Source organism: Notolabrus celidotus, chromosome 16 (assembly GCF_009762535.1).
Source record: "Notolabrus celidotus isolate fNotCel1 chromosome 16, fNotCel1.pri, whole genome shotgun sequence".
Lineage (NCBI taxonomy): Eukaryota > Metazoa > Chordata > Actinopteri > Labriformes > Labridae > Notolabrus > Notolabrus celidotus.
Window position 1 is genome coordinate 25,963,987 of NC_048287.1, and position 18,179 is coordinate 25,982,165.

At 40.0% G+C, this 18,179-nt stretch overlaps 2 protein-coding genes across 2 annotated transcripts; one reads left to right on the plus strand and one right to left on the minus strand.

The window, feature by feature from the left end:
- The first annotated feature begins 1,640 nt into the window (after positions 1–1,640).
- srsf4 (serine and arginine rich splicing factor 4) lies at positions 1,641–7,839 on the plus strand. The gene is made up of 6 exons (XM_034704592.1): positions 1,641–1,849; positions 3,641–3,834; positions 5,513–5,619; positions 5,810–6,024; positions 6,173–6,250; positions 6,929–7,839. Exons 1-6 carry the CDS (start codon positions 1,743–1,745, stop codon positions 7,422–7,424), a joined length of 1,197 nt encoding a protein of 398 aa, XP_034560483.1. The 5' UTR covers positions 1,641–1,742; the 3' UTR covers positions 7,425–7,839.
- Positions 7,840–9,048: 1,209 nt separating this feature from the next.
- On the minus strand, positions 9,049–18,144 carry msto1 (misato mitochondrial distribution and morphology regulator 1). Its single transcript, XM_034704578.1, has 14 exons — positions 17,949–18,144; positions 15,502–15,631; positions 15,270–15,339; positions 15,039–15,114; positions 13,847–13,904; positions 13,408–13,558; positions 12,930–13,044; positions 12,489–12,623; positions 12,240–12,392; positions 11,897–12,028; positions 11,637–11,821; positions 9,899–10,003; positions 9,707–9,819; positions 9,049–9,619 (listed from the first exon to the last, which is right to left on the minus strand). Exons 1-14 carry the CDS (start codon positions 18,030–18,032, stop codon positions 9,357–9,359), a joined length of 1,770 nt encoding a protein of 589 aa, XP_034560469.1. The 5' UTR covers positions 18,033–18,144; the 3' UTR covers positions 9,049–9,356.
- Positions 18,145–18,179: the final 35 nt, after the last annotated feature.

Here is an 18,179-nt window from a genome sequence, read left to right on the forward strand (position 1 = left end):
ATTAAAAAGAAAAAAAATTTTTTTAAGGAAAAATTAAAAAAGAAAAAAATTTGGGGGGAGAAAAGTAAAAAAAAAAAAAAAAAAAGTTAAGTCATAATAATGAGATACTAAGTAATAATTATGAGATACTAAGTCATAATAATGAGATACTAAGTCATAATAATGAGACACTAAGTCATAATAATGAGATACTAAGTCATAATTATGAGACACCAAGTCATAATAATGAGACACTAAATCATAATAATGAGATACTAAGTCATAATTATGAGATACTAAGTCATAATTATGAGATAGGTCTAAATGGGCTTCAATCATAGGCTTCAATGTGTGTTGCACCGCAGCTACAATTTGAAGGGACTGAGACAAAGCTCTCTCGCTGTCAAAATATGATAATCAAATGACTGGTCTGGTGCAAACGTTAGAAAATGTAATGATAATTAATTTTGGGAGGACAGGTAATGTTCATTATTGTTGTTGCTTGAATATTCTCATTTATCATTATAAAAGTTGGGTGTTGCTGATCGATTAATGATTGTAGATTTCCAAAGATCCAGGCTCGAGGGGTGGACATCGAGGTGGTGCCAACCTACAAATATCAAGGTGTACACCTGGACAACAAGTGAACTGGTCCCTTAACACAGATGCACTCTCCAGGAAGGGGCAGAGCCGCCTCTTTTTCTTAAGGAGGCTCAGATCTTTAGATATCTGCAGAGATGCTGCTGATGTTTTATCAGTCTGTTGTGGCAAGTGTGTTATTCTGCAGAGCAGTTTACTGCTGGGGAAGCAGTATAAAACACAAGGATGCGAGGCGACTGGACAAACTAGTGAAAAGAGCTGGCACTGTGATTGGAACCAGGTTTGACTCACTGGGGACTGTGGTGGAGAGATGCACACAGAAGAAGCTAGAGGCCATTCTAAATTACACAGATCATCCACTTCACAACTTCTTTGTGGACCAGAGAAACAGTGGCAGTGGACAACTCATCTCTCTGCGCTGCAGGACTGAGAGATACAGAAAATCATTCATCCCTGCAGCCATTAGGCTTCATAACTCTCTAGCCAATGGGAGATGAGCTGACAGACAACTGAATTACTTGTTTTATGTGATTTTTATAATTGTATCTGCCAGACACTTGAATTTCCTCCTTCTGGGATGAATAAACTACATACTAATTCTAATCTAATTCTAATGGATCGGTTGTTAACATGATAAAACTCCTGACATTTGAGAATCAAATATTCCAAGGGGATCATGATTCTCTACATGAGCACCATGGCCATATTTAAGCCCATAATGTAGGTTCTTGAAATAAAGAATAGGTCGTATTGTTGTAAATCTCTGATCTGTTTACCACACAAACTTCATCCCAGCCTGCAAAACATCAACATCTAACCTGAGAAAGTATGTGGAGGTCTGTAGCTACATTTGAAACTTGTCTGTGCTCGTAGTAACTTAGTTTATATTTCATGGTATACTTTTTAGATATTAATATATTTTCTGCGTCACAAAAGAGTAATATCGATTAAATAACTTTTAATGTAGTATTGCAGCACTCAGTATAACAAAGGAGAAACCTGCGAGGCTAAACTCAGGCCTCAGAGCCCACCACCTCGGAAGACACGCCCCCTTCAGCCACAACCTATTGTATGAAAGGAGCGCGTGTATGTATCTCCGCAGCCTCGCACTCCCGTCTGTGTGCCTATCTCTCTTGTGTTGGTAGCACGCTCGAGCTATCACAATGTCGAGGGTTTATATAGGAAGGTTGAGCTACAGAGCCAGAGAGAAGGACGTGGAGAGGTTCTTCAAAGGCTACGGAAAGATACTCGAAGTCGACCTGAAGAACGGGTAAGAAATGACCGTTATAAACCTTGTTGTTGAAGCTAACGGCTGAACAGGCCGCATCGTGGACCGGGCGCGGCCTGCTCGTGCTAATGCTAGCGAGCTACCGTGACCGAAAATGTGTCAACGAAGTTTGAGCAGAACTTGATTTTAAACCATGCAAAACGCATTTATTCCGTGTTTCTTAATGCTTATAGAAACACTTTGGTGTTAAAAGTCTGTTTTTGAGAGATTCAGTAAAGTGGAATAACCGTGTGTTTAATGGCGGGCTAGCATTAGCTTAATATAGACGTGGCAATGTCACAGGCGGTGTTTCACGATAAACTGCTTCCTCAATAAATTAGTCCAGTTACAGGTAAGTAGATATTGAAAATCAGTGCTTACATTTATTATCCAACACATTTCATATCCATCACCTCTATTATGGTTTGCTCTTACATATACGAAGTCCCTATAAACATATGCAGGACTGAAACGTGTTCACGGGAGAGTCACAATCAGGTTTATTGCCAAGTAGTGTTGCACACACTAAGTTAGTCTGGGTGTGTTCTTTGCAAAATCACTAAATGCAGATGGAAAAAAGGTAAAAAAGCTACTCTGCCCTCATGTAACTTACTGGATTAAGATGAAAACAACGTTTATTTTTTATATTTATATATATATATTTAAGTACATTGTGTACAAAAGATGATGATCCGAGGGCTGCACAGAGTAACATTTTCAAAAGCAAACCCAAGACCTACCTTTTTATAGTCTAGTTTTATTCTTAACAGTTTTATTTATTTATTTATTTATTTATTATCTGGTTCAAATTTGAGTCACTTTTATTCTACTTTTATGTACTTAATTCAATCTATTTTAGATGTATTTATGAGCCCGCTGGATAAATATGAAACCACATAATGTATTATATATATATGTATATATATGTGTATATTTATATATATATATATATATATTTTTTTAAGTATATTGCGTACAAAAGGAGATGATCTGAGGGCTGCACAGAGCATAAACATTTTTAAAAGCAAACTCAAGGCCGACCCTTAGTCTCGCTTTTAACTGAGTTTTTTTTTTCTTATAACAGTTTTATTTATTTATTAACTAGTTCAAATTTTTGTCACTTTTATTCTTTATTTATTTATTCTAAGTGTAGAATTTTGTTTTCTTTCAATGCTTTAATATTTTAGTGTTTTATTATGTTAGAAATGTATTTTATTTTGGTGGTTTTAATTTCCTGTGTTGAGTTTTAACATATTTTATCTCCCAGTGATTCCTCATTGAGATCACAAGAGAGTTTCCTTAGTTCATTCAGCAACTTCTTTTTTATTTATTTTATTTGTATTGTTTTTATTACTATTGTGTGAATATATTGTGTTCTTAATCTTAAGATTGTGGGGTCAGGGCTGGGTTTTTTTTATTTAATTGATTTCTATTTTTGGTTGTTTTTATGTACAGCCCTTTTTGTTACAATATCATTGTATGAAAAGCGCTTTATAAATAAAGTCTGATTGTTTATGAAAAGTTTCAAATGGAAGACTAACGCCATTAATACGCCCTTAACTTTTAATTTGTCAAGTGAGGCTCGAGGTTGACACATTTAAAGTACTTCCTGCTTTTGGTTGAAATCAAACACCAAATGTATCAGTTTAAAGTAATGTAAAAGTCAGAATATTGTCTCGTAGCATTTATTAACCTTAATATTCACTTAAAAAAAACAAAACTGTTTGAGGTAATACCCCCTCAGAGTTCTGTCCTGTAATGCAGCATTAAAACATATCCTCTTCTCTTTTCCAGGTACGGCTTTGTGGAATTCGATGACCCCCGTGATGCAGACGACGCTGTATATGACCTGAACGGCAAAGAGCTGTGTGGGGAAAGGGTCATCGTGGAGCACACCAAGGGACCCCGTCGTGATGGAGGTTACGGTGGTGGTGGTGGAGGAGGAGGGGGAGGAGGAGGGGGAGGAGGAGGAGGTGGTGGAAGAAGTAGTAAGTGCTCCATTGATTTTTGTTTTTCATTAATAATGACATTGATGAGGGATTTTTATTCATTACAGGGGACCATCATTCTAAATTTCAGCGGGTCAAAATTTTTAGCATGTCCTTGGTGGCTGATGTGCATTCAATTTATATCCTGGCAGTCCTCTAAGGGGGACTCAGGGCGAAACTCTGACTGCGCCTGTTACCTTCCAGGGACACTTGTTGCTGTTGATGGTGCTGTGAGCTGAGTGATGCATTATTGTTAAAGATATCGACTTTTTAATGTAATATCTTGATATAGCAGAAACAACATTTGACTAATCCAGTCTATCAAATATTAAAGTACGATATCATTAATCTTTTGTAGATCAGTGTCAGTCACGTTTCTGTAAAATGGAAGTGGATAGCAACTGAGAGACATTGCACAAAACAGCTGTGTGAAAGTATTGTCTGAATGCATTTAACTCTGGTCAGTAACATCTAACCGTTTGCATATTGTATCTCTTTGACGACTCCACTGAGCACTTAATTTACACACCCTCAAAGGAAACCAGGTTGTTTTTATCTCTGTCTGAAAGTCTCACTCGCCCACCCACACTCACCATCTCAATGTCATCAGGTTTTGCTGTTGTTCTGGTCTCAACGACCTCTTCGGGTTCTCAATTACCTGTTTAACATAGAGCCTCATCTCAGTTTCACACAGGGCACTCTTGTTCTTTGTCTTGCAAATGTGTTTCTACCTGCTGCACAAAAAGGCGTATGAGGAGACTGTCCGCATGATTACATCTTGTGATACATTTTGTGTGCACCAGAGCCACCAATGACTTGGTAAATATCTTGGATTTCCATGTAATGGATTGGAAATGCAGTGTAATGTCAATCTGTGATGGGGAAATGGCTTACTGATGAAAAAGATAAAACTGTTTAATTTGAATACTGTTAATTAACTCTTTCATTGTTAAATAACTTGTAATCTATTGATGTCTTATTCCGTTTTTTATTTCTTAAAAATGATTGTCAATTTAAAGGTAAAGATTTAACAAAGAACCTCAATGTTTTAATTGAAAGAGTCCTTTGCTGACTGCCTGCCCCTATTGCTGGCCATGGTGTCCCCCCTTTCCAAGAGTGTGGTTTGACCATTCTGGGCCCCTGGGCAGACCAAAAAAGGGAGCCATTGTGAATGAAGACCGCTTTTCCCATTAGGCCCAGGCCGGGTGGTGAGGATGCCATGGGGTTAGGAAGAGATGTGGGTTCAGCTCTTATAGGTGCCTGAAAAAAACATGTTTTGTAACAGTGCAATGTTTTTAGATAGGATAGTTAGACACTTGCTTTAGTTCACCGTAAGTACTGCCTCCATCAGTTATTGTTTTTCAATTTGACTTTTGTTTTTTCTTTTTTAATAAGGCCGATTAAACTTAACCAACATTTAAATCTGCAGCTGTGTATAGTTTTAGGTCTTTAAGATAATTTCAATTCAAATACAGATTTTTTTTTCTCAAGGATTTAATACATTTTACTTTTCTTTGTGTAAGTCATTTTTTTTTTTTTCACCTTTGTTTTTCCCCTTCCTTGATTCCTTTTCCAAGTGAATATTGACATTTTGTAGCTTGAAGTTTAGCATACATGCATCACCTCTGTCTCTTTGTGGGCCCTCATTTTTCCTTTCCCTTCCTTGTTGCATTAAAAGGTGGATATGGACGCTGGGGAAGAGACAGATATGGTCCACCTATAAGGACTGATTATCGACTCATTGTTGAGAATCTTTCCAGCCGCTGCAGCTGGCAAGACTTGAAGGTACGTTGTATGCTTTACTCTTACGTAACTTGGCACATGTTTGGTGAAGGCGCTGTGGTTAAAAGCCATAAAGTAGTGCTTTAAAAAGTGATGCATCAGAGGTGTCCTTACATTTTCTGAACGGCTAGAAGAAATATTAAAATCGATCTTCAAAAAGTATTTATACCATGTGCTTTTCACTTTCCTGCAGGACTACATGAGGCAGGCAGGTGAGGTGACCTATGCTGACACCCACAAAGGTCGGAGGAACGAAGGGGTGATAGAGTTCAGGCTCCACTCGGACATGAAGAGGGCTCTCGAGAAACTCGATGGGACAGAGGTGAACGGAAGGAGGATCCGCCTCGTCGAGGATCGCCCCGGAGCCAAACGCAAACGCTCCTATTCTCGCAGTCGCAGCCGCTCCAGGTGAGACACGCCACTGTGATTATACAGAAACAACATAAACGTTTAAAGAAAGCTGGCCTAGCACATAAAACAGCTGAGTTACATTAAGCTCTACAGATGGTTTGTGATCAGTGCAACAGTTTTTGACCGGTACTTATTCTTTGTTCAGGTCTCGCTCCAGGAGCCGCAGGTCTCGCAAGAGCCGCAGCCGCAGTGAAAGCAGCAGTCGCAGCCGCTCCCACTCAAGGTGAGGAATCCCCACTCTCAGAGGAGCTAAGTTACAGATGGATGTGTTGTGAAAGAACTGGTTTGTTGAAGAGAGTAGAAAGCAAACGTTCCACATGTACAGGGATCCATCTCCCAGCCTCTGTGTTGTACATGATCACATACAGTAACTATGATGTATAGCTCTGCAGCTGTCTATAAAAACCACATTGAGATTTTGACATTTGGTAGCCCGTTAACAGTAAGACGAGAGCATAGTTTCCAGGAATAGATGTTCCAAGATTCCAAGAAAGTGCGCAGGTGTTTGAACTGGTGGGCATGTAGCCTATAGCGAGTGGACGCAGGCAGTAGCCTGATATTCACAGCTTCGGTTTTCCATTTAGAGCTAAAAATTGAAACTGACCGGCTGCCAAATGCAGACCAAGTAAAGACCTTTTAAAGGTAGAATTTCAGGCCGTCCAAAGGTCTCTAGTCCAGAGTTTCACTGTTTCATGGTCATGTCAACTGCTTCACAGTCATGTTCTTTTACACCACTTTAAAAACATTTGGCAGGCGGTGGGTTTCAATTTTAAAGTGGTGTAAAAGAACATTCAGAGGAGCTGTCTTTAATATTTTATATTGGACACTCTGCCAAATGTGATGAGTTTTATTTCTAAGTAAAGTATTTTAACAAACTTAAATAATCTGATTTTGTCCTCAGAGCGGCTTCTCGCTCCCGCAGCCGATCTCGCAGCAAGAAGAACAAAGCCAAGGGCAAGAAGGAGGACGAGGAGCGCAGCAACGGAGCTCCGAAGAACAAGGACAGCAGCAGAAGCCGAAGCCCCAAGGGCAAGAAGAACAAGAAAGACGGAAAGAAGGGCAAGAAGGACGACTCCAGGTCCCGGTCCCGCTCTCGTTCTCGCTCCAGGTCTCGCTCCAGATCCGGAATCAAGGATCGCTCCAGGAAGTCCGGCTCAAAGAGCCGCGAGCCGCCAAAGAGCGACGACGAGGGTGGCGAGCCTGACAGGGCCTCCCGCTCCCGTTCTCGCTCCCCCGTCGATTCCAAATCGAGAGCCAGATCTAAATCCAAGTCCAAATCCAAGTCCCGTTCCCCCTCTCCCGTCAAAGCCCGCTCCCACTCCCGCTCCGCCTCTCGTTCTGAGTCCCGCTCCAAATCCCGCTCCCAGTCTCGTTCTCGCTCCCGTTCCCGCTCTTAGTTCAGATTTTGGACCGTTCGTCTTGACCCCTGATCCCCCCCCTTCTCCCCCTGTCCTCCACTTACATTCCCCAGACCCCCCTACACAACCCCCGCCTCCTGTTTTTGATAACTAGCTGTAGAATACCAGGCACTCTGATAGATGTCTTTTATGCACACGCAACTCCATTTGGTTTGACTTTTACTCGACATATTTTCATTAGAGCTGTCTTGTATGGAGGTGTTTGTAAATTTACAGGGTGCAATCTGAGTTTTTTAAGTTCCACTGATGGTAAGTGTCTTAGCCTTTTTTTAATCAAACGTAGAAGCATATTGTTTTTGTCAAAGTGCTGGGTGGGAATTTGTTCTAGCATCTCCTCGCCTCTTGTGGAATCCTTGTATCATTTTATTTCAGATTAAAAAAATGCCTGTTATAATTTCGTTTGTGGATTTGTGTTTTTTCATTCAATGACATTTCTACACTTCCCTTTGCAGATACTGATTGTGCATTTAGCATAGCATCAGAACAGAAACTCTATGATGTAAGAATGTTTGCAACCCTGGCATGTGTTGCATTGTTTTATGATAAAACTGCACATTAATACATCTTTTGAGATAAGCCCATAACACACCTGTGCAAGTTATTGATACTCTGGTAAAACTAGAGCAAAAACATGGTGTTTGAATCTCCTCAAGGTCTCTAAAGCTCAAGTTTTTCTGAGTGCTGGTCGTTTTATACCCAGGTAATAGGATAAGATAAAGTGCTGTTATTAGTCTAGTCCCAATTTCCTGCATGTCTTCCCCCCCCCCCTCTCTAATCCACACATGTCCTGTCTCTCTTCAGCTGTCCTATAAAAATAAAGGCAAAAAGCCCCAAAAATAGAACTTTAAAAAAAGATGTCTTTAAAAACTCTAATTTTTTTAAGCATTTTCTAGAAAAACCACGACTTTATAATATCAGAAATTCTGAGTTCTTTCTTGAAAATTTATGACGTTGAAAACTTGAAAATTTCGAGTTTGATTTCTCACAGATTTGCGACTTTAAAAACTCTTAACTTTTCTGATTCTAGTTCTTTTTTCTTTCATAGTGACCCCAATATGTCATTGGTGAAAGTGCTTCAGATGGGATAAAAATGAGGAGTAGGACACCACAAGCTAACTGGAAACTAATGAGAAAAAAGCCAGCCTGTAGTGTTTACTTGCGCTTGCTTTCTAATGTTAACACATTTTGGCAAACTATCAAATGAAAAAAGTATTAATGTCAAACCTTGGCATCCTTTTAATTTATTTATAGCGCTCCAAATGTTATATAAGCACCTACAAGAGTTGCCAATCACATTAGTTGGTCACAAAAATACTTGTCACATCCATACTTTGCTTACATGTAGATTTTATACTGAATACTACTTTGATATTCAAACATCTACTAGACGTTTGCACTCATGGAAGGTGCATCATTTGGCGTTTGCATAATCACATTTGATTTCTCTATTGGGTCAGCAGCACACGCACACACACACAGTGAACATGCATTAAAGTGTGAATCAGTGAGTGTTGAGATTGGGATTAAGCACTGTAAACATCTGTTATCTACTCCTTCATTCACATGATGGCCAAAGCAGCAAAAACAAAGGTGTGACACCATCTCTTCATGTAAATACAGTCATTTTATAGAGTGCACTCAGTATAAAAACCTTACAGATATACAGTCATTTGACATAATGCAACCACAGTCCTTACAGTCTTGCGATGCTACAATACGTGTATCTCTTTAAGAGCTCCTTCTTGTCATTCTTCCCTCATCGGTGTCTTGCAGGCTCAGTAACATTAGTTGCCTTTTCGTGTCTTCTGTTAGCGAGTAATTCAGTCCTTGTCCCTCACACACTAGAAGCACAGCTCCTCTCTCTCTCCCTCCCCGAGTGCAGCAGTCAGGGTTTCATCCAGAAGCCAATTTTTAGTCATCATCGTCATCCTCCTCTGAGGACGAGTGCATCATCCCGCTGCTGTCATCGCGGTAACACCGGGCCAGCAAGTGAAGCTGCTCCAGGGCGTCCTCGTAATCAGCCATTTCAGGCCCCTGGGAGAGGAAGCTGGGGGCCACGCGGCGGATGTCGAAAGCCCTGACGCCTCGCTGCAGCTCTGACAGCCAGGGGCCGAGGGCAGGACCGGACTGGAGGGACGTCAAGACGGGCACAGAGCCGACTAAAGGGGCCGGAGCTACAGGGAGAGGGACAAATCGTTACAAAAGAAGGGAAGAAAAAGAGACATGACAAATAGGGAAGTGTTGAACAGAGAAATACTCACAACCGGGTGGTGGAGACTGGCTTTGCAGAAACCCTTGAGCACCGAACGAGCGGCTGAATATCTGAGGGAAAGGTGGTGTCAGCTTACTGGGAGAAGACACCAGCTGAAGGGCTCTGAGAGGAAACACAGAGAGAGAAGTTAACGTGTGTTTGAAAAGTAGAAAGATTTCTCTACATGTGTGTAGAGACTCACAGAGGAGATGTAGGATAGAAGGATCTGATGTAGGAGGCCAGGACGTCCTCCTCGCTGTGGAGGCTGTGCAGAGGAGTGGGTGGTTTGATCCCTGGAGCCAGAGAGCTGAGGGAGAGAGGATTATTATAGCAACACATTTTATGTGATGATTAGGAGGACTTTTATAGACCTTTTTCTTTAACTATTTAGAAAAGTCTGCAACTTAAAGGGACATGTCTGTTTTTTTGAAGCGGGGTTGTATGAGTCCTATTTCACTAGTTATTGTACTAGCCATGAGGGATGCAGCTCAGCTCAGCCCCTTTAATGAGAAACTGCTCTTGGTTTTTACACTATTCGTGGACACAACACAGGCGTGCTCTTCTGCATGAAGAGGGAAAAAAAAACACTGAAATATCCCTTTAATATATTTAATGCCATCCTTTTTTTTGTTGCATTTAAGCCATTTTTGTGCAACTCTTTGACTTTGTGAGACGTTCACATTTTGATGGATTTTTTTCTCAAAGAATTGTCGAGCAAAAAACAAGCCATCACTTTGTTAAAGGAACAGTTCGTAGTAATTAGGAGCATTTAACAGAACAGACTAGGGAGAAATGGAATATAAGATTTATAGTAAGTTTAAATTAGCTTTCCCCTTCCTCCTCCTCTTCCTTCTATCTATCTTTAACGCCTTGATGTTTATTTAAATTTGTATTTATTTGACCTAATTTGGTCTGTCTGTTTGTGTCTTTTTCAATTGTCCATTGTATCTTAATTTAATTATTTGTTTATAACTGATTTCTTTTGGATAATTTAGCTAAGGATCGTTGTTGTTTTTTCTTATGTAAGTAATGTGAGGTTTGGGATGAAGGGGCTTGTGGTTATGGTCATGAAAAGTCATGAAAACTCCTTTTTTACACGGTCAATGCTGACATGCACTATAATTACAAAATCAATAAAAATAATTGTGAAAGAAAGAAAGTTGAAATGAGTGTATAAACACCTAAATATAAATGTAGTTTTGTTTTTGTTAGCTTTAAATAAATATCTTTATATCCACAAAAGGAGCGGGTCCCCTTCCACGGAGGCTAACATCTTGCATTGTAGCACAGAACGGACAAACTAGTAACAGACGTGTTTTTGCATTGAGAGTGGCCAGAGAACACTGGTTGAGAGATGAAGAAGAAGGAGAAGTCGTAGGGAGTGGTTGGGCTTAAAATAATTTGTACTAATATGTAGGATCATACTTCACATGCATCACAAGAGCTTCTCATCTTTAAAGGCCACTTAAGCTTCACTGACAGGAGAGGTGAGCAGAGGAGCGTTTTAATCCACATAATTGCTGATTATTCCAATTTCTACACACTGGAACTTTAAAGCCTTCTGGAGTCCGGGTTCATTTTTTGCCCAAAGTCTATACATGTATTCTGATCGCTGTATAACACCTTTAACTTGCATGGTTCCATGAACTCTGTATCCTTGTTTCAGCATAAACTGATCCCAAGTGTCCCTTTAACAGAGTATTAAGTTCCAAGGAACCCAAAATACCAGGGAAACATGACACAGACAGACTATACTACACTCAACTTTAGTCCTTTTAGTTTAAATTCTCTGAAGGACTGTAAATCATTCGATAAATAAATATATGAAGCTTTACAAAGACTTTATAACAGTCTTAACATGATGTATCAAAAGTGTTTTGTCACTTTGATCTACACACATGAAAGAATGATTCACGTTAAAAGTTTCCTGAAGTTCTGACCTGATCAGTCTCTGACCCTCGAAGCCCTTCAGCGTCGTCCACTGTCCGTAGCATCGACCGTCCCCGAGTTCAGGACAAGCCGACAGAGGTTTCCACGGCAGCGAATCCATGCAGGCACCCAGTGCGTCGGGGAGAGAGCTGCCGTGCATCATGGGAAAGGGGACTGCACCATAAGCAGCAACCACCTGGAATTCAAACGACAGCTCTCACAGCCGTCCTGAGGAAGACGTGATGAGAAATAAAAAACAGACAGTGGTTACCTTTCTACCAGATACCGCCAGTGTGTCTGCCACCTGCCACATGGGGACGCTGTTGTTCCTCAGCCTGTAAGGCAAAGTGAGGGCATCAAGGGCCAGAGCCAGGACGGCGCTGGAGTGGAACCACAGGGAGGGCTGGAACACAGGAGAGGAGAGAAACAGATCAGATCAACAGCAGCAGCAGGGATGCATTTTATATCAAAATGGAGAAGTTTTGCACTAAATTAAAATAATAATAATTATTTTTGTTTGCACTTAAGGTTTATGACTTTTGCTTTGTTCTGCACAGCTGAACAGCTACAGTAATCTTCAAACAGTCATGAAAACAACAATAATAAAAGCTCACATCATAATTTAGGTAAGGAAACGCTGCAGGAGGCGAGGGCCTTCTTCCAAATCCCCCACGCAGAGTCAGCGGGCAAAAGAAAGAGCTGTGATTGGCCAGGTGAACCGTCCCTAACGTGCAGTTCAACATGTGGTACAGGTCCTTCATGGGAGTCTGGTGGAACAGAAAGAAAAGAACTCGCTCAGGAACAAAAACATCTGCTTAAACATCACCTCCAACAAAGACAGAGATAAGTAGCGGGTGACTCACTGAGTTCGGGTGACTGACAGGTGCTAACCCCCAGGTCAGGATGCCTCTCCCTCCATAAGAGTCCTGCAGCATCTCTGTGACCTTTGACCCCAGGCCTGAAAAGCCGTCAGCCAGGTCGCACAAAACCTGGAAACCCTGGGAGGAGAACAGGAAGGGGATGATGAAAGAACGGCAGAGAACAAAACAGAAATTCGGAGAGCAGCTGAATGAAAGTACGAGAAGTCAGGAATGAAACACCTCATGAATCCCTCCCCAGTCTGAGCTTGTTTATGCTTGAAATTGAATGTCTGTTTCTGCACCATATCTTTTTATATGGCAGCCTTAACGCCCGAGAAATCATTTCCTCAGAACAAACAGTAATCCCAAACTTGAGTGAACTTTGAAACCGTAAATATCATTAAAAATGTGCACAAGTAGATTTGGATAAAAAAAAAGACTTACCTGAAGGTAATCACACTCTTCTACAAAGAAGTGCAGCCTATCCTCCAGATCCTCCAGCACTGAGCCCTGCAGGAGAGCCTCACCCTGACCGAACGCCTCCAGACGATGAGCCTCCCTGAACATGGACACACGTATACTCAACACACCGGTGGGTAATAAAACAGCTTTGAAACATGAATGTCATTATCTTATGTGATGCAAACAGAGCAGTCTGTCATTCAAACCCAGGTCTTTGTAAAGCCTGACACCTGCTGGAGAAAAGCAGGTATGACACTGTTGGTGTAAACTTTCTTAAGTTGTGCTTTAAGCTGTGTGCTGCATGATTTCCTCTTCTCTTAAACTTGCTCCTCTTTCCAGCTTAGAAATCCATAGGAATGTAACTTAATGGCTTCTTTGTGTTTGTTTAAAGGTAATCACTTGATCTGTAGAAGTTATGTAAGGAGTGTTATTGGAGGATCAAAGTTCCGCTGCCTTTTACCCGTCGTGGTTGTACTGGTGGATGACGGAGATGGTGCGAGGGTGCAGGTGGATCCTGAGGAAGTCGGACCAGACCTTCACGCTGCCCTCCAGCCTGTAGGCCTTCTGCATTCGAGCCAGCTGGCTGTTCACGGTGTCCACACTCAGGGCACCTGCAGGAGGGAGAGTCTGTAAGTGGATCTGTTTTTGTCATGAGGAGAAGGAGAGGGAGAGGGAGAGGGAGAAGGAGAAGGAGAAGGAGAAGGAGGAGAAGAAGAAGAAGAAGAAGAAGAAGAAGAAGAAGAAGAAGAAGAAGAAGAAGAAGAAGAAGAAGAAGAAGAAGAAGAAGAAGAAGAAGAAGAAGAGAAGAAGAAGAAGAAGAAGAAGAAGAAGAAGAAGAAGAAGAAGAAGAAGAAGAAGAAGAAGAAGAAGAAGAAGAAGAAGAAGAAGAGATGTCTCACCTGAGCAGTGAGGCTGAGGACTGGAGTAAAAGTCTGCTTCAGCCAGGATCTCCCCTCTCTGTGGACAAGAACAGGCGTCAGGATGAGGCACTTAACTGTCTTACAATGTTTCCATCAAACTATAACATCATAACCAAACTGCAGGATTACACTTAGAAAGAAGGAACTTGTTTTGTAGCCACATCCTGATGGGTGACATTAAAACGACACACTGTTTCAGAGCGTTACACATGACAACAAGATTGTAGCTTTAAGAAAAGGTGTTCGCTCTTTCTGTACGTTACCTGTGATATTTTTTGCCATGTCATATTCCAGAAACATACTCTGCTGCTGGATAAATAAATAAGCCAGGGGAGCTGACACACTTGTAACCTACTGTATCTCTCCCCTGTCTCTGCCTATCACTCACTTTAACTCTTCCTGTCCCATTAAAGTTACTAACCATAGACCTTTCTGGAGTCCCTGAGCTCCCTTGTCTTGTAGATTCCTCTGAGTTGCTGCTATAGACGTGCAAGACTCCAGCTGCTACAACTACTACTATCTGTCACAGCACTATCATCTCTCTCTCTTCATCTTCCTCTATCCCTCTATCCAACCCAAACTCAGTCTCAGCAGATGTGTGTCTATAATGAGTCTGGTCCTTCTGGAGGTTTCTGCCTGTTAAAGGAAGTTTGTCCTTGCTGCTGTAACTTGCTAAATGCTGCAAAGTGCTCTACTCATGGTGGATTAAGATGAGATCAGACTGAGTCCTGTCTGTAAGATGGGACTGGATCTTATCTTGTCTTGATGTTGGGTCTTTGTTAATAATAGAACATAGAATACGGTCTAGACCTGCTCTGTTTGGAAAGCGTCTTGAGATAACATTTGTTGTGATTTAGAGCTATATAAATAAAGATTGGTTGAGCCTGAGTTTCTTTATGGTGATGAAACCAGCAAGAGTTAACCCTGTTTTGAAACCTATTATTGTTTAAAAAAAATATATATTAAAAGCTTGACTTGATGCAGAGAACCTTTCTTTGGCTGCTTGTAATACAGGATATGATTAAAATGACAATATTTGTGACTCAAAAGAAATTAATCCTGGATCAACATAATTATTCAAATACATAGAAGAGTAAAATGTCATGTGGTCGAACACAAAGTCCTGCAGTTTGTGCTGAAGGAATTTCTACCTTTCACTTCCATTACTTACGTCCAACTTGTCCAGATCTTCAAGAAAGGGGTTCTTGGCTAGAGGACTTTCTTGGTGCATCGTGATGCTTCCCTCCCTGCAAGATTGAGCAACATTTTAATACCAAGGAGATCACAGATCACCCAAAGCACTTAACTTGTGTCCAGTTTCATGTGTGTTGTATTTTCAGTCAGGCACTTTAATCTGTGAAAACACACTGTGAGTTACAGTGTCGATATTTCTCTTATTTACCAAGTGACAGCGGACGTGTCTTTGCCGGGATCATACAGGCATCCCTCCTGCCGTAGAGTCCTGAGACTCCCTGTGACAGACAGAGAGCAGGTGAGTCAGCTAAATGAGCATCAGACACATCCAGGTTTCTGTTTATTGCTCGACTTATTCAAGGTATTTGAAGGACAAAAACAAAATCATGAATAAGTCATCCAAGTGTTTATGAAAACAAACTTCTAAGAGGATGAGTCACCTTTGAGATCCATGGCAATGAGGCGAGGTGTGTGCGTGACATGTCCGCCATGAGTCTGTCCTTCTCGAAACACGACATCGCTCTGGACTTCACCTGGTGGTGCTTCTGGATCATATGATAAAGACGCATCCTGCAAGACACACAAATATGTAAATCATGAATCACAGAGTACGAAAATACAATCAATGATATCAAGTCAACTGCAGAAGAAATTGCGACAGCCTACAGAGTGTAATAAGGAGGAAAGGGAAGACAGACAGGCACAAGGCCATTAGAACTCACCACATGGGAAACATATTATGTCGTGAAATTTAAAATAATGTAGAATAAATATGGTATGCAAGATAAAACTTACATTGCAAAAAAGAGAATAGGTTCAATGATCGAAAAGGGAAAAAAGGATATAAATAAAAATGTATGCAAAATAATTACAAAGTCAGTGAAGACTTGAAGATAATAAACTGAAAATCAGAGGCATGTGACAAAAAGCACATTTAACTAAAGCTCTAAGTATGAGAGAGATTTGCTTGTAATGTGATGTAGCATGTAAACTTCCTTTTCAGTCAAATGTTAAATCAAATAATGTACATTACTCCCTGGCCTAACAGCAGCAAAAAAGCTCTATGGTGGAAATCACCACATTCTCTGTCAAGATCTCAGTGGCTTAATACGTATCTTGATATTAATGTTGTTATCACCATTTACTTCCTTTATCACTTGGAATACATATTCCCTATTGATATCATACGGAGATCTATTTTGAGGTGGGGTGGGTGTCACCAGACCTTCTTTTATTTATTCTTTCTTTGTTTTGCTCTATGATATGCCTTGTCCTATCTCATACAGCTGATGTTTCATTGTGCTGCATATCTTTGAAAACAATAAAAATTTGATCGCAAAAAAAAAACGTTAAATCAAATTGTAATATGTTCTGAGATGTTTACCTGGTCATATAACAAGTAACACAAATTTCAACAAATTCAGGAAACAAACACGCTCTATTAGGTGAGTTAAGTAATACAACATGATACAAGTTTTTAATTCATATTTACAAACACATACTCTCCCTACTTTCCGAACTTATAGATAAATATTCTGGTTTTTTTTTTACTTTCCCTTCTTTTCTTTTCATCATTGTATTAAAAATGACTCCCTCTTATTAATCTGTTTTTTGTTTTGTATTTTGTATATGATTGTTTTCTTTGGAGGGTCACTCGATAAGCCTGTTAGGGTTTTTTTGGCTCCTCCTGTAACATGTTAGTGGTTAGTTGTATTATTGAATTTACCTTTTATATTTTGGCTTGTGTTATTGAATAGCAATGTTTTATTTTGTTCTAATATATGTGCAATAAATAAATAAATAAATAAATGAGATCATGTGGATGAGTTACTTATTTGTGCATCACAAAAAGATGCAATGGCTAACTTGCATTGATTTCAAGAAGAAGTATAAAGGAATGATTTTCATGAGGTACAAGCAGGATGACAAGTGTTGATAATCATGAGGGGTTTACTTTTGATTGTAGGTGTAAATATGAAGATAATATATGAAGATTTGACGTGTGGGAGTGCACTAGTATAACGTCAGAAAATAGTGAATAAAGGGGTCAGGTTAGATAAGTTTAAACTTCTTCCTACTCCTTTTAAGATAAGATAAGATATACTTTATTTTTCTATTGTTACAGCAGCTTACAACACGGGACAGGGGAATACAACAATGTACTAACATAGTTAAAACATATAATAACAATAATAATAGCAATGACTAAGGTCAAATAGAATATAATAAAATAAGATAAAATAGAATAAAACAAAATAAAATACAATACAATAAAATAAAATAAAGTAAAATGAATTGGCACATGTAAAGTTAAATGTTTCAGTGCTTGCTGATGGAACTGATTGATTTTGTTTCTTTTCTAACTATTTCTTCTTTTTTTGTATGTTTTTTTTTTTACTTTTACTTTTACATGATCGAAATAAAGACATCAAATACAAAAAAAGGATCAAATCAATTCATCTTCTGGATGCAGGAGAGTTAAATATGCTGTCTGTGGTGATCAAACTCAATCAGCACCATCAGAGGCTAGTTTACAATGTACATTAATATATTAACATTAATCATCTGAAGGGAATAATATGCATCTTCTTTTAAAAGAAAATGTCACATGTTTAAACTTCTGATTAAAACCACACTTCTAACCTGACACTGTGATATTAGCAGCTCCAGCACAATAAAGCTCTGTGTTTGACTCAACGTGCTGTAACTTCAGTGTTCCAGTTTATTAGCACATGAAGTCCCCTGTCCATCAAAATGCCCATTTAATGCAGATTCATTGTGCTGCTAGCATTAGCTCCCACTGCAGAAACACAGTCTCTGAAGTTTGACAACACATGCACATGCACAGCTAACGCTAGCAGCTAGCTTAGTAGTGGTTGTTCCTCACCTGTAGATTCCACCAGTGAGTCCCGACAAAGTTGGAATAATGTCCCAACTGGAGAGTGATGACTTCTCTACAAGGGTTACTCATCGTGAAGGGAATCAACTCTCAGAATAACACAAGAAGTTCTCCACTCTGGACATGATGTACATGTTTTTGGAAATGACAACACAAGAGAGCGACAACCTAACCGGATGTTGCTCCTGATGAAAGCAGCGTCTCTGATTGGCTCAGAGA

Bases quoted from the DNA above. Each gene is read 5' to 3' on its own strand.
- srsf4 (XM_034704592.1), top strand. From the start codon at position 1,743: ATGTCGAGGGTTTATATAGGAAGGTTGAGCTACAGAGCCAGAGAGAAG. The intron at 1,850-3,640 runs GTAAGAAATGAC...TCTCTTTTCCAG, and splicing joins GAAGTCGACCTGAAGAACGG to GTACGGCTTTGTGGAATTCG. The intron at 5,620-5,809 runs GTACGTTGTATG...ACTTTCCTGCAG, and splicing joins GCAGCTGGCAAGACTTGAAG to GACTACATGAGGCAGGCAGG.
- msto1 (XM_034704578.1), bottom strand. From the start codon at position 18,032: ATGAGTAACCCTTGTAGAGAAGTCATCACTCTCCAGTTGGGACATTAT. The intron at 15,340-15,501 runs GTGACTCATCCT...TGTCTGTCACAG, and splicing joins CATTGCCATGGATCTCAAAG to GGAGTCTCAGGACTCTACGG. The intron at 10,004-11,636 runs GTCAGAACTTCA...TCTCTCCCTCAG, and splicing joins GAGGGTCAGAGACTGATCAG to CTCTCTGGCTCCAGGGATCA.